Source organism: Sinohyriopsis cumingii, chromosome 13 (assembly GCF_028554795.1).
Source record: "Sinohyriopsis cumingii isolate HCF-2022 chromosome 13, ASM2855479v2, whole genome shotgun sequence".
NCBI lineage: Eukaryota > Metazoa > Mollusca > Bivalvia > Unionida > Unionidae > Sinohyriopsis > Sinohyriopsis cumingii.
In genome coordinates, this window is record NC_142973.1 from 28022046 (window position 1) to 28037757 (window position 15712).

Consider the following 15712-nt stretch of genomic DNA (forward strand, 5'->3'; position numbering starts at 1 on the left):
TGGAGTAAGCTGAAATCTGGACGAGAAACATTCAGAAGGATGTGGAAATGGTTACAAGAGCCAGAGTTCCAAAGAATGTCTGCCTTGAGGCTGGCAGGTAATCAAGGTCAAGGTCATTTCTTATGTGTTGCTTTTGTATTGTGTGTAAAATTATACATCTGGAATAATGGAGCTATATTGACATGAATGTCATTTAAAGTGTGACCCGCTTGTATCATAATTTTTTATGTGATACATGTTTTACTTGTACATGTTCTATTTTTGTCTTTAATATTTATATTTTACTGTGTCCATCTTGAAATACTCTTGAATTTCCAAGACTATCTACAGTGGAAATGTTATTTAAAAAAATAGCACAGTGAACAGATATTTTTAAATTATACATCTGTGTCTTTCATTTCGTTAGAGGATTTGAAATTATATGTCAAAAAACTGAATTTGGTTCAGAAAGTAATGTTTAAATGCCTCCATTATTCCAGAGCAATCATTTTATTCCCAATTTTGTGTTTCATATTAGCATTGCTAAAAATAGCTTTGCTGTGTTAGGCCCAGCATCTGCAATAGAGGCCACAGAAAGTAAATGTTGTGTTTAACAGCAATCCTAAATTTTTAATATAAAAACATTGTTCTTAAGGGTATAGCTGCTTTTATTCATTTATTTTCTTTAGCAGTTTGTCACTATGTGTCTTTCTTTCATTCAGTATAGTATTTTACTAGCAGGTGATCACTTTACAGTGAATTGTAATAGCATACATTTAAAATTTAATATTTTTCTTTTGTACAGAAGCAGAGTGCTTTTGATGTTCACAGTTTGAATGCAGCAATATAATTATTGTAACATATATCTTTGAGTGAAATAACCATTTCACATATAGACATACACATTTGTAGATGCAGCAGTGCAGCTTTAAAAACCACCTTGTTTACCAAACATAGTTTATACTGTATTAAGAGTGTTGTGATCAGAGATATTAGATCTTTTTCACTTTATGTATTTTGGTGATATATATATATATATATATATATATATATATATATATATATATATATATATATATATACATACATACACCAATGTTGTTTGATTCATTCACTAGTTTGTGATATTGACTACATTATTTTACATCAAAACGATTTGCCAGGTACTTTCCCTATTGGGTTAGCAGGTCAATAAATTGATAATTTTATGTAGTATTTTATAGTAGTAGTATATTGAACTGTTTTATTGAACAGTGACATCACTTTCATTGATAAATCCATTTTTCTGTGTCACAAGCCTGTAAAGCGACATTTCATCAATAAACCTATAACAAGAGATTATAAGGACAAATTACAAATTGGCTTTTCCATTAATGATCCAGTATTTTCTCCACAAGTCTAACTAGATAGGCTTCCTATATCAGTTCCATTTTTTGACATGTGAAACTATTTTTATTTTACTTTCTCTGTACATGGATATAAGTAAATGTTACAGCTTTATGTGTTGGTCTTATTTCTGATCAAGACACGTACATAACACGTAATAATGAATTTTTTTGTGCGAAGGTTAAACATCTAATGTGCAGCCAAATAATAGCTTGGAAGAAACAGCAAGATTTCCTTACTACAGAATGCTTCGACTTTGTTTTGTACCATGTCTCATCTTTGAAACAAACACACACAAAATCCACATATTCTCAAGATTACAGAAGGGTTCACATTTGTTTTCATTAGGACTAGTTTTGCTAAGCTGTGCCCATTCTTTGGGCAAATGACATTCTCTAAAGTTAAGCATTTAGTAAATAAAATGGTGATAAATTTGCTGTTTTATGCTTGGTCACACGACTTGTTCAAATCCAAAACTGGGTGGCTGGATTACATGGAATCAGTGTGGACAATAGTATTGTTGCTTAAATTTATCGAAACATATTCAATTATCCATTTTTTTGTGGTAATTTTTTGAAATAATGTTAAAATATTCTTATTTGACAAGTTGATAAAAGATTGATACAAATTTGCCTAGCTTTGGAAGTACCAAGTTTATTTTCACACTGCCATTCATAGTTCCTACATCTTTTGCCATCCACTGCAGTGCTGTGACATCACCTAGGTCAGTCATAAGAGTCTTGTTACTTTATATCCCCATAATTACATATGTGCTTAAAATGTTTTGCAGCAAGAACGGACATAAGCATTACCTTTTCCTACTTACTATTAGTCAGGTCTCAAAAAGGTGGAGTTTTTTTTGCAGTAGTTAAAAAGGAATGTAAAAATGAACCTTTTATCATGGAGTAGACAAATGACAAAGTACAAATACTTATTATCACTTATGAATACAAATGTTAATGTACTTCCAATCTTTTAATAAAACTTTTTTCTATGAAATGTTTGGAAGTGTTGAATACAGTAGTTGCTATCGGGTTAATAGCTTGATTTATCTGTATTATCAATTCATTCAGCTCTCCTCTAAGCAAGGTAAGCTGGATGATGTAGAGATAAATGAAGCCTCATTTTTGCATGCATGGATCACACCAGTCCCTGGGGTCTTTATAATGTATGGGAGTAATTAAAGCAACATCACTGGGGGATTTGAATATGGAATAGATGCTGATTATGACAGATCATGTTGTTCAGCTTCCATACCACTGAATTTATGTGAGTTTCATTGTTTTGGAGATACTTGGAAAGTTCTGGCTATTTCATATAAATTTGTCAAGGAGAGGGCAGATGCCAATGATTTTTTTTGTCCCCATGCTGTTTAAAAATTCATAGGAGATATATCTTGTGTGTAATCCTTTGGTCTCTTATCATATCTACTCTACAGGGCAAAAATTCAATTTTTTTTAATTTTAATATTGTCTGTGGAGCAGTTATGTGCGAAAAGAGGTTTCATCATTTGCTCTTATCTGGGGGAAATGGTATTGAGAAAGGGGTTTAGAAGCATTGGTTTTTGCACTTGCAAGATGGCAGTTGGTCTAAAGTTTTGCTGGAGGTGGGTGGAACAGGTGAACCAGGGATTCAGCAAGGAGATCTATGAAACTCTTACCTGTATACTTTTATGCATTTTTTATTTTCATGCCTTAGGCAATTTTTTTATTTTGCATGATAAAGTATATAATTAGAATGGAGTCACCAGTACCAGTCTCTGACAAGTTGTTTGTTTATGAAATGCAACCTCTCCAAAATGCCCCCCCACCAAAAAATAAAAGAAGAAAATAGAAGGAAATTGCATGGCATAATTGTTCTGATAGTTTTTGATGGTATCTAACTTGTTGTTAAACTATGTTCGCAAGCCCGCAACTCAGATAAAAGCTAGACAGTGTTCAGTGGAACTCTTGTTTTAAAATAATAAACATCTGGTATTGCAGACAATTTCCACATTTAAAAGTGTCTTTTATGACCATCTTTAAGAGTATGGGTTAATTTATCCCATTCAAATCATGTAACAGTTGCTCATACAGCAGTGCTGGTGGAGATGTTAGTTGTGTTGGATTGACCTGTCAGGCTGAAATTAATGGTATGTGTGATATTCAGTTTGATCTTGGCAGGGCATATTATCCTTTGTGACATATGGACAGAAAAAAAAGTACAATTGCTCAAAATTACCTTAGATTATGATTTGTGGACCACTTTGAATGAGAAAACACTATAAAATTTGTTTGAATTTCCCCAAACTGTTTCTCCTAATATCTTGTTTCCACCTTCAGCTCTGATACCTTACATAGGTTTGCAATCTGTTTCCCCAACTCATTGTTCTTTAGTAGTTGGGTTCTTTTATGCAGGCTTATTCATAAATAATGAATCTACTCAAGTTTCATATATGTGTAGGGTAGGGTAGGTGACAGCTGTTTTCTGATGAATGTTTTTCCCAGTAACCTCATGTAAGGGGTTTACTTGAACAAGCTGACAATTAAAACACATGATAAAAATGGACACTTCACTTTTTAAATGCTCATTGTGAATTATTTACTAATTGGGAGAGTCTTTTTATTCAGCTATATATAGAATAAATTTTATTTGTAATATCAGTATTGGTTAGAGAAAACACTACGTTGATCCTTATGAGGGAAAATTGGACCAATTGTGAAATAAAGTACCCCTCTTTATATATAAATATGATTAACACAGTAGTGTGATCCAGATTGCTAGATCATGTTAAGTTGTTAGCATCCAAAAATCCAGATCATTATGAGCATGATGTATTGATTCATCAGGATTTTCTTTTGCTGACAACAAGATGAGATCTAGCAATCAGGACCAAATTGCAGTGATAATGATTTGTTTTAGTTTTATACCACTAAACTTACAAAGTTTAAATCGGCTTCCTGGTTGATGGTGTTTGAAAGATTTTTAATGGGATATTTTGAGAGGCTCCAGTGGGGACTTTGTGAGATTTAACTAGCTGGAACTTGATAACAGATTTTTTAAAGAAAATACTTTTCATTTCTATTTGTATGTCAAGTGAGGCTATGGCATAGATATTTACACTTTTTCAGTTGTAACGGGAAACCTTGAGGAAAAAGTAGTTCCAGCCTCATGTGAGAGTATGGTGAGATGGGTATGAAAGTGGCAGTATCATTTTCCAACTTCTGGGATTTGATGTTAAGATTCTGGCTCATTCTTGGGTACTGGACACATGATACCAATGTGCCATTGGATATGGATAAAGGCCACACAACAAAAAGGAGAAACTTTGGAGCAGTTTATAATTTTTAAACATGTTCAGTCAATGCCATTCAAGAAATTTCTACAATAAATATCCTTTCAGACTGATTTGGCTATCAAACACGTGTCACATGGACCAATTGTCATCACTTCGCCCATGACTTGTGTTCCATTGACAGTTTTAAATGTTCCAGTCAGATTAAATATAGCAACAAACTACACTTGTCCATTTACATTATTGTACTTTCCTAGCTAATGGGCTAAGTGGTCTGATAGTATGGCCTGTCAGTCATCATGCATCAACATTACTTAGTTCAGCTTCTTAAAAACTACGAATTTCAACTAGACTTTGCAGAAAATGTGGTGGGCTTTTGACTTTCTTTAAATGCTGCCAATCTGGAACTAATTTTGAAAAAAACTGCGAAGGAATCCTTGCATAATGGTCTTTCATTTTTATAAATGATTCTGATCTGGCATAAGATATGGCAGCTGTTAGAAAAACCTTTAAATGACTTCTTAAAAAAAATATTTGCTCCACAGAATGTTATTAAATTTGACTGACCGCATCCTGCCATTATGGGTTTTCAGATGCATTCATTTATGCCAGTATAGCCTCTTTTTACAGGGGCCCTGAGTGGTCTAAAGTGCTCACCATTACGGATCACTGCCATCTCACCTCTGTCTGCGTGAGTTCAAGTCTCAGCCTCGGCTAACGTTGGTACGTGAGGAAGCCTGCCAGTAGCTTCTTGTGGGTCGGTGGTTCTTCTTGGGGTTTTCCAGTGTTCTTCCTCCACCAATTATACTGGCAGCCATGTATAGCCTATCTTACGCTGAAAAATGGTGTTAAACCTTACAATGACTACAACAACAAAAGCCTTTTTTTACTAAATATAGAAGAACCTTTAAATGACTTCTCAAAAACAGCTCAAGGAATTTGAAATAAAGCATCCTGGCATTAAGCACTTAAAAAATTTGTATAAAGGATACCAAATCCATTTAAAATATGGCCACACATATGAAAAATTGGACCGACCTTTGATTGACTTCTCAGAACACTTGCTCAGAATTTGATTCATTTCTCAGGAAAATCACATCTGCTAAAGACAACAGCTTAAATAAGTTTATTGTCTATATTTTGTATTGGCTTCATTAGTATAAATATTTTGTGTGGTTGAGTGCCTGTTTTTATGGTCAAATATTTTAACATTAACTCATTATTTGTCTGATTACTTGACACTCAGGGAGCCATAAAGATGTCTTTGTTAAAACTGCATTGTTTGAGATCAGTTCAGGCTAAAAATTTAAATTTTCTACAGATCATCAGTTTGCCTGATTAACATCACAATAATTGTGTCCTCTTTTTTCCAATTAATTTTGCTTTAGGACCTGCAAGCTGCAATATTTCTGTATGTTGGGCAGTTTCGGTCTTGGAGGAGTTGCAGCACAATGAGTTTAAGACACGCATACATGTATGCACTCCCAATATGGTATATTCTTTATGATGATTTGATAGGTATCTTCATGTAAGTTGCTATATTAAATTACCAGCAACAAGTTTTCAGCCAAATATACAATCTCTATTTACTGTAACCTGATGAGCTGTTTTAAAATCCTGCCAACTCCAGTTTTATTTTTTTCTGACGTGTTTGAATGAATGCTATTTCTGTATATTTTGACATCGATCTCTTCAGGATTTGTTCAGCTGGACAATCTCAACTAAGTGAGGATTACAAATTCCTACAATCATTCTTTTTCTTTTTTTTATAAATTCATCCTGCCAACCAATCCAAAAATGTTCATGTCCATTACAGAAAATATTTTCTTGGCAGTTCTTTACAGAATGTTTGAAAATAACAAACATTAAGAAGATTCAACTTATGTAGTACTATTTGACCAAACCAAGCAAACATTTTAAAACTTCCACATAGCGTTATTTTTTTTTACCATCGTTTTGGAAAATAATATTTAAAAAGGGAATCAAAACCATAATGTTAAATTCTTTGTTAAAAGAAGTTGCTGAAGAGCTTGAACATTACAAAATTTTAAACAATGAACCAAATTTTGATTTCCTCACAAGACATTGTTAGCACTAGTGGTAATGTGTCAGTAGCATTTATCACATAGATTGCAGCGTCTTTTTTGCTGTCCTGGAAATGCTCCTTAAAATGTTCCATACAGTGCTGCATGGTTTGCTGTTGGATTGCAGGAATATAGTGGTAAACTATACATAGTATGGTAGCTGAATGATACTGCATATCACACGGAACTACCTCGTGTCACAGTAAAAGTAGACATGCTTATAAATGATACAATTCAGATATTTGCCAAAAGTATTATTATATGAATATTCGAGTGTTTTTATGTTCTAATAAGAGTTAATTTATATTTTTTTATTCTAATGTAAGAGGTTGAGGATTATTATCAAGAAATAAAGACAATCACACATACAGTATACTATACATTGGTAACTTGTCGGATTTAAATTTACAGAAATGGTAATTATAATTTCTTTGTGATGAAAGGTGAAGTGTCAGATTAAGACAAATTTCAAAAGTATGTTTTGATACTGGATTGTATTGTATTTATTAAACTTTATAACACTCAGGAAGTTAAGAGCTCCTGCAAAAATAAGATGCCACTTGAATGAAGTTAATGTTACAGTACAATCTTTGGGGGGGGTCATTTGGCTAGGTTTATTCTTTTCTGTCTTTATTTTTAAACTCTTAATGCATATGTTTATAAAATTTATTGCTCCATCTGTAAAGAAAATAAGCCTTTTTGTTTGAGTAGTTATATTAAACAGCTGTGGTTTTGTTTTCTTTCATTTGATTAGAAGATATCTCTTCTTTATCCTGATCAGAAAATAAGGGCTGGAACTTTGTCTCAGTATGTCATGACAGCTTTTACCTGCATTTGCCTGTATTGTATCCAAACATTGCTACGTTCATAATCCTCTTACTTTACAAATATGACCATATGGCCCTGTCAGTAAGATTTGTTTGTAGGGGGAAACTTGTATCTAAGCGGCAAAGGAATTGTCGATTTAAGGAGATTTAGTTCTGTTGGACATTCAGAATCTAAATTTGGGACATGTCTTTGTTGCTTACTTATTACTTGTTCCCAGTTTGTCAAGATAATGGAACTGATGATGATCCCTTTCAGATTTCATATCAGGTAAATAAGTGTGAATTTCACTTGTCCATTGCCATTTCATCTTTATCATACATGTACATAAATAAGGTATAGAGAAAAAAAACATATCCAAAGAATCTTTTCTTGCACATGAATGTTGCTAAACCGCTAATATCATTAATTCTTACCTTTGTCGTGTTTCTTTATGCCATTGTTTTTTTCACAGAGAATAGTAGTTGTAAATATTGAATGCAAAATCTTATTAACCAGTTCTTAGAGTTGTAATGAGTTTATGTTTAGATGTACTGTTTTGTGTTTTGTTTTAGGTTTTTTGGTCCAATTTTGTATATAGCTTTAGGTTCAAAGAGGTTAAGAAATGTTCAAATGAAAAATTCCAGTGGAATAAAATGAAAACAGAGACAAATCTACATGTGAAATATATATTTAAGAAAACTCCGTCTTTAACTCTTATTTTGTGACCCTTTAACTGTATTTTGATGTCCTGCTTGCAGTTGTATTTGCCATAAAATTGCAAAACAGGAAAACTGTTAGTGACAGAAATAGCCCCAACAGATTAAGGCATAAATGAACAACTTTCAGTTTAGCCAGTTATTGTGCTTGATTGCCCTGCATTAAGACAGGTAATTATTGCCATGACAACCACATGGAGGTGGCTTTGTTGAAGAGATGAGATTATGCCTTATCAGACACAAGCAGGGAAGGGTGACTAACCCTGATAACCAGTCATTTAGACCCTGCATTTCCATATTTTTTGTGTGTGTGAGGGCAGCAGCAGAAATGCTTGAAAAATGGTTTATTTCTTGCCATGTTTTTAAGATGGGTGGTTTAACAATAAAAAAAATTGTGATAGTGATAACCTCATGTAAACCAGTGTTTTAAATTTTAAAAAAAATCACTTTAATTGTTTCAGATTGCATAATTTAAATATCTGATGATTAAAAAACAATCATGTTTCTGGTTTTATGTGTATGGAAAATATACAGAGACATAGTTCTGTATGAGAATCCAATTGATTGGGTATTTTACTGCCTGTTTTGGTATTTGTTTTTGTAAAAACTAGGTGTATTTTTGAACAGCTCGGAATACAAATGTATCTTAGTCGTGAACATGTAACATTTGCAATGTATTAAATAGCTTTTGACCAAGATCAATTCAAGGTACATTTTGATGATATTGCTCAGCTTGAGTGACTTCCAGTGATCAAGTACTGCCAGTTCAAACCTGTACGGTACAGCCAAACATGTTCCAGTAGCTTAGTTTTTTTAAATTAAATGTGCCTTATTAAGACATGGACTGTTCTTGTGGTAGGAGCACCACATTGACAACTTTGGACTAAATTCTTCAATATAATTTGTTTTGCATAATTTGAATGCATTTAGAAACGTCTTGATGCATTTTTAGTCGATTTGTTTATGTTAAATGGATCAATACACTACTTATCTGCAGCTCTGAAGAGACACATTCTTGGATTTTAGTTTGCTGTTTTATGGTAGAGCAATACAAACCAAGGCTGTTGGAATAGAGTGCCTTGCCCAAAGACACGATCTGGCAGCCTACGTTGGTTGATTCAGGATGATATAGTGGAAAGGTTATATATGTATATTGGGATTTTTTTTTATTAAGGTAAAATAAAAAATATTATTCATTGAAAAATCAGCACTGGCCCCATTAGAAAATACATGTGTATGGAAGCCAATAATTGTATGTCCCTGAATCCTTTATTGAACCCTTGTGTGCTTGATCTTGTGGGCAAATACAGACATATCCCCTTGCAGAACATTATCAGAACTGTGGCAGATAAATTGACATGCTGTTTCCCCCATCATCTAGATGTGTCAGTTGCATGTGATTTAGAGCTAAGAAGGGCTTTAATAGAAGAAAACAAAATTTCCAACAAGGAAATGAAGATTGCTATCTAGGAATGGCCTGGGCCAATGTTGTTTTGCACAGGATGGTTTTTCTCATTATTACTTTTAGGCTGCTTTTGAAGTAGAAAAGGAGAAGATGGCAATTTTGATAAGGTAGAAATTGAATAGGGCTGGGCTTGCTTAATTTAGGTCAAATAACTTGTTTATTTTGAGAATTGTCTGTGAATTATGACATTTGGGCGCACTTTTTGTGTATTGGGTAATTTTTGTAATTACCAGTGGAAGGTGACTTCTGTTCAGTAACCCAAGACTATTAGTTTCAATCTGTTGATAACAAAATCTTTTTCAGAGGTCTTCCATGACACAATATGAACATGGTGTTTGTGAACAATTTATTCTGGAGAATACTGTTATTTTTACTTGGGTAATAAAAGCAGGCATTCATAATTCCCATTTATTTTGCCTTCATCAATTTCATTTTTACATGAGCAAGCAAAATCTTGATGCAGATATCCCATGGGGTGGGGGGAGACATCTGATACAGCTTGTAACATTATTAAAAAGCGGCAAATAAAAATTTGAAATCCACCCCACCCCCTTAAATTGAAGGACTGTAAAGTATTACAGTTGTGGAAGAAACTTAAGACGATTCTATGAAAGAATTTTGTTATTATATGATAATAAAATTTTAGATGAATTTTTGTTTACATGTATATTTTGATAAGTTTGTTCTGTATTTACATTTTCATTAGCTTGTTTTGAACTGTTTTCTTGAATTTTTTTTATTTGAATTGCAGGAATTTATTTACTTGGTATAATGTGAAGCTTCTTTTTATTCATTGGTACATTCCACTTAGAATGTAACGTGGGTTTTTTTTTCTTCTGCAATCATTATTATGCCACTATCTATTGCCCATTCTAGGATTGGAGTGATAAAAGAAAGTTTCAAAATAAAAATGAAGAATTTTTTTTAAAAATTGGGATGAGCAAGGTTAAAAGAAAGTTTGGACATACAAATACCAGAAACGTAATTTTAAAAATTGGGATGCCAAGTTGTGAACTCAACCTCTGGTTTGGCAGCTCTGACACAAAGAAATACAAATGTGGGTGATTATATACCAAGATATTGCCAACTTCAAAGATCACCACCAAAATATACTACTGTATCAACAGAGTAATGCCTTAATAACACATCACTGACAACTTTACTTTTCAGCACCTTGCTAGATGCCTTCAGTGTGTTTTTTTTTTAATGCTGAATAAGCCTACACTGAACTGCATTTGATTGGGTAGATCAGTACATCTCATTCTGTCATGATCATATATTTACTCAATAATGATTGAAATGTTCTTAAAAAAAAACCACATTTAAATTCATTAATCAATTTTCCTTTGTCAAGGATTGTTATCCAAGTCATTTTTTCATTGTCATACATCCTGGGCATCTGTGACCAGATCTGTGCCTTGTAAACAACTAGTGGTATATAGTGCTTACAGAGGCACCTATTTGATGCTTCTAAAAATGCATTTAATTATAAAATCTATGAGTACAGTGTCCAATTCAATAAAATCTTAACATGAGCCCTGTCTCTGTTCATCTTTTTTGAATTTCTTCTCTCATTCTGTGTTCTGTTTTAGCCATTTTTTTACCCCAGACTTGGTATGCATAAAGTGATGACCAACTATTGCTTTATTGATCATCATAGAAAGGAGTTCAATGCTATGTGTGCTATTTAAGGGGCTATCAATACGAGACATTGATTAGGCGACCCAAATGTATGGGAAAAAGTGGCACAAACCAATAAAATGTGACGTTGACAAAGATTGCTTGTTACAAGGGGATTTCCGAGAAATGTGAATTTAGAACCATTAGCATTTAAATGTTGGTTACTGTTAATTTATTTAGTTATTAAAAAATGAACACCAGGTTTCTGTATACATGTCAGTTTAGATAAGTCGTAATGTTCTTTTGTTGATCTAGTTTTTTGTATATAAAAATTTGTTCTAGCAAATACTTGGTTAAAACATTAGTGCCTTATTAGTGCCTTTCACTGCAATAGTTGATAGATTTGTCCATCAGTAGGTCTGGATCCTTCAATTAAATCCTGTCCAAAACAAGTTTTGTCTTTGGACTTTTTTTTTTGTTATTTAAGGTTAGGTTAATTTATTTGATTTCTTCTTGTATGATACAAATACTTTATTTAGAAATGTAGCTTCTCAGAAAGCAAATTATATTTTGAACAAAATTTTACAAATTATAGTAAAAGTAGCTCACTTTTACTATATTGTTGCCGAGTTTAAGTTTTCAGGTAGCCTCTTGGGGCTATAGGCTCAAGATTTATCAGACCCTGATCATTCAGAACTGAAAGATAATTACCTTTTTGCTGCTTCAATCTTACTTTTTGCATCATGACTCACTCACCTTCCTGCTTGCCATGTCATCATCTTGAATACCTGGCACAAAGATCCTGATACTGAGAGAGAGATTAATTTCCTCACCTTGCTATTTCATGTTGACACACCTTGCTGGATAAATGCCTAGGCCAGCACGTGTTGCATATTGTACCAAGTTCACATGAATTCTTTTATTATCAAATATTCATAACCAGCACAAAAGATTTACTATGTTACTGAAGCAGGCCATGTTTTCAGGCTTAGAATTATATTTGCCGTGCCATCTTGTTTTGTTGACTTTATGGGATGGTGAAAAGGAGTGGGAACAATGCAATTGGTACTTGTCTATGATAGGATCAGTTTTGTTGTTTTCAGGTAGAAAAGTATTGATTTCATTAAAACCATATACTTATTGCCTGTACCAAAATGAGGTGTTTTGCTAAGTTTAGTAATTTTCCATTAGAATAATTACATATTTTGTGTGTGCATTATCAACACCAAGTAGAAATCTGTGATATAAGTTTCCCTCAAAATTCATTTTCAAAATTCTCCTGTACATGGCAATAAACTTGTAAACTTAAATATATGGAAAATAGGATATGCTATATACAATATTTAAATCTGAACACATTTGGGGGTGGGGTTCGGTATGGGATCCAATAATATCCTACATTTATAAACCTAATCTTGGAATAATTTGGTTGTATAACTGAATGAGGAATTGGTGAGTTGAGCCACTGGCCAATATCACTTTTATCCTTCCATCTGTCTCTGCAAGGATATTTAGCAGTTAATGTTATAACATTGCATCAACTGGTCAGCAGATTATTCCATTGTCCACTCTGTGAACAGTTAAGTTTCCTTAGGCAGTTACAGACTGACTGCTGTTGGGTTCAGTTACCACAGCTATCTTTGTCCATTGCAGTGGTCATTTAAAATTGGACAATGGGCGTGTGCCAGGCACAGGCCTGACTTGTACCAACTCCATTGTCCTTACACAAATTAAGCTTGCCTGTAAACACAGGAGACAGATAAGAGAGATTGGGGAAAGCATTTCACTTTCCCAATTTTAAGGCTAATTTATTATAATACCAGATGATTATTCAGAGGTGTTAAAATGTGGATGGGAGTACCTTAGATCAAAATGTTGATTAGAATTGTTAGGAGTAGTTCATGGAGTTTGGGTGGCTTGACAGCTGGTTTATGTATATGTGTGTGTGTGTGTGTAAAACTCATTGGTCAGCTTGCCATCTGCTCTTGCCCCTCGAGGGGGCACATAGTTTCATTGTCTCCATGATCTCATGAGATAAAGTGAACCAAGAACATGGTGAACATGTTCTGTATTTATTGTTGATCTTCAGATCTGTTTGTATTCAGCTTTTATAAGCATGACTTTGTTGTAATAAAACACCAGCTTTTACCCTATTGTTTGATAAGGGAGTCTTTGAATTCTACCTTGTATGCTTGCTTACAAGCTGAGTTCAACTACAATGCAACTTTGATAAAGATCTGCCAGAACAAAATGTGCCTGCAGATCAGTGTCTGTGTTGTTTGTTCTACTGATTACTCCCAACAAACTGCACATAATGTGATGGCAGATCTGGGTCTATGCAATTTGCAGTTGAACTCCTCTTATAATTGAGTATGTATGGTATGTTGTGGCTATCACAAAAAATGTGCTCACTTCAGGGCTTGAGATTAATAAAATCTAGTGGCCATAAGAACTGGAATGTACTTATTGTCTGCTAATCTTCCATGGTTATTGATAGCCACCCACTTGATAAAATGTGCTGCCACTATCTTGTAATTCAAACTGCTTCATAAAAAAGAAGTTGGAAACATTTCTCACCTCAAACAAAATACTAATTTTGTACACATTTCTTTCTGAAAAACATAACGTGACTAAAACTAATTTATCAGTAGGTGATTTTTTATTTGGGCAAACAAAACTTTCACAAATGTGAAAAACTCGTAAAGGAAGTTGAATGCTTCAAATAAGGAAGATATGGGATTAATAATGAATGTATGCTTTTTGAAGTATTCTCATAGGTGAAAATCTGCTGTAGCTTTTGTAAAGACTTGTACAGGTGTAATACAAGCATTTTTTTGCATCAGTATTGAGTTTACAAGTTTAAATTTTTTGCCTTCATATACAAAATAGTTTCCTTTTTTAAGTTAACAGATTGCAGTTTTTAACTTGCACTCTGGTATATTTTAAATTGATTTCAAGTGAACATAAAAAAATGTAGCTGATAGTACCATTTTTAGACATATTGGTGAAAATATTGTATCCAGATTCAACCAGTTAGCAGGGCATATCAAAATTAGTAGGCTGGGATCAAACTTGATTAATGTAACTTAATTTTTAGGTCCATTTTTTTAATGAAGTTTTCTTGCTATTATGTTTAGCTTGTGAATTCTGTTTCATCATACTGCATTTAAATGCCACTTAAATATATGAACCCTTGAAGTGAACTTTTCTGTCCATGTATACTTTGAATCGTGTTATAAGAATCGTACCTATGTTGAATTACTACAATGTATTTTATATTTTATGGACAACAACATGAAATACGTTGCACTGTCAGTTGCTTAGATTTTGTTGACATACCGTTTTCTCTTTTGAATGAATTTTATAAAAGTCTTTTGTTAGAGTCTCTTATTGGTGACACAATTTTTCAAATGGGGAATGGATTTTAGAGTAACATATCATTTCCATAGACCAAATATTCATAATTGGACAAAGCACAGTGATTACCAGTCCACATAATTGACAAATATACCATCACAAATATATATTTACAGATCATCTGTGATTGACTAAAGAGTTGTGTTGTCACAGATTTATCTCAGCTGGAATCTCTGAACATGTCTTGTACACATTTCTGTATTCTTCATTTTTCATAATCTTTATTCTTCATTATTTTTTGGTGGTGGTGGTGGTGATGATGACACATGCATTTTTATTATCTTTTCTCTTTCTTTTTGTTAATTTTTCATGTTTTCGTTTCAGTAGCCTGGTAACCATGGCAAGTTAGGCAGGTCAAAATGGCCAGGTATTCATTACAATTATTGGGCATGGGTTGTTAACTACTGACCATAAACAGAAACAGCAGCAACAACCCACTACTAACACCTCGTTATCTTAATTACAATAACATTGGTACCATTTAAGCTGCTACTGCATCTTGATTGCAAGGAATAGGTTGATCATACCTGTGCATGCTTGCCTGTACTACATTGCATTCCATACTCATGATATACCTACACAAAAATTATCTACTGTATACGGTTGAGACAAGGCATTTGAATGCTAGTATAGTACAGTCTGGCAGGGTTTTCCCCGTCTTCTCCCAGTGGTGGGTAATTCCTTGAAAAGACAGCCAAATTTTAGCAATAAACATGATCCTTAATAAATAACGAGATATGTTTTATATGTAGGGTTTAAGGACAACAGCACAATCATGACTACACAAAACAAAGATAAAGCAAAAAAAAGGGTAAAATCCCGTTTTTTTAAAAAAGGGGCCAGTTTTCATTACTATTTCAATTACACTTTTAAAAAAGAATAAGCAGCCAGATTAAAAGGTTTAAACACACATCCTATTTTGCTGGTCTGCAGGCTGATAAGAAAAATCCTGTTCCGATGTTAT

The 15712-nt window shown here is 33.4% G+C and overlaps 1 protein-coding gene across 5 annotated transcripts in view; it reads left to right on the forward strand.

Annotated features, from left to right (window-relative positions):
• Positions 1 to 15712, forward strand: part of LOC149785103 (one cut domain family member 2-like) — a 95441-nt gene that overhangs the window by 1157 nt on the left and 78572 nt on the right. For 3 of the 5 annotated variants that reach the window (XM_089978868.1, XM_089978864.1, XM_089978866.1), the window contains exon 1: positions 1 to 106. This exon is cut by the window's left edge and continues 1157 nt beyond it. In XM_089978868.1, coding sequence (XP_089834994.1) covers positions 1 to 106 — 106 coding nt within the window. The remainder of the gene's footprint in view (positions 107 to 15712) is intronic. The other 2 variants (XM_089978865.1, XM_089978867.1) reach the window with 1 other exon arrangement.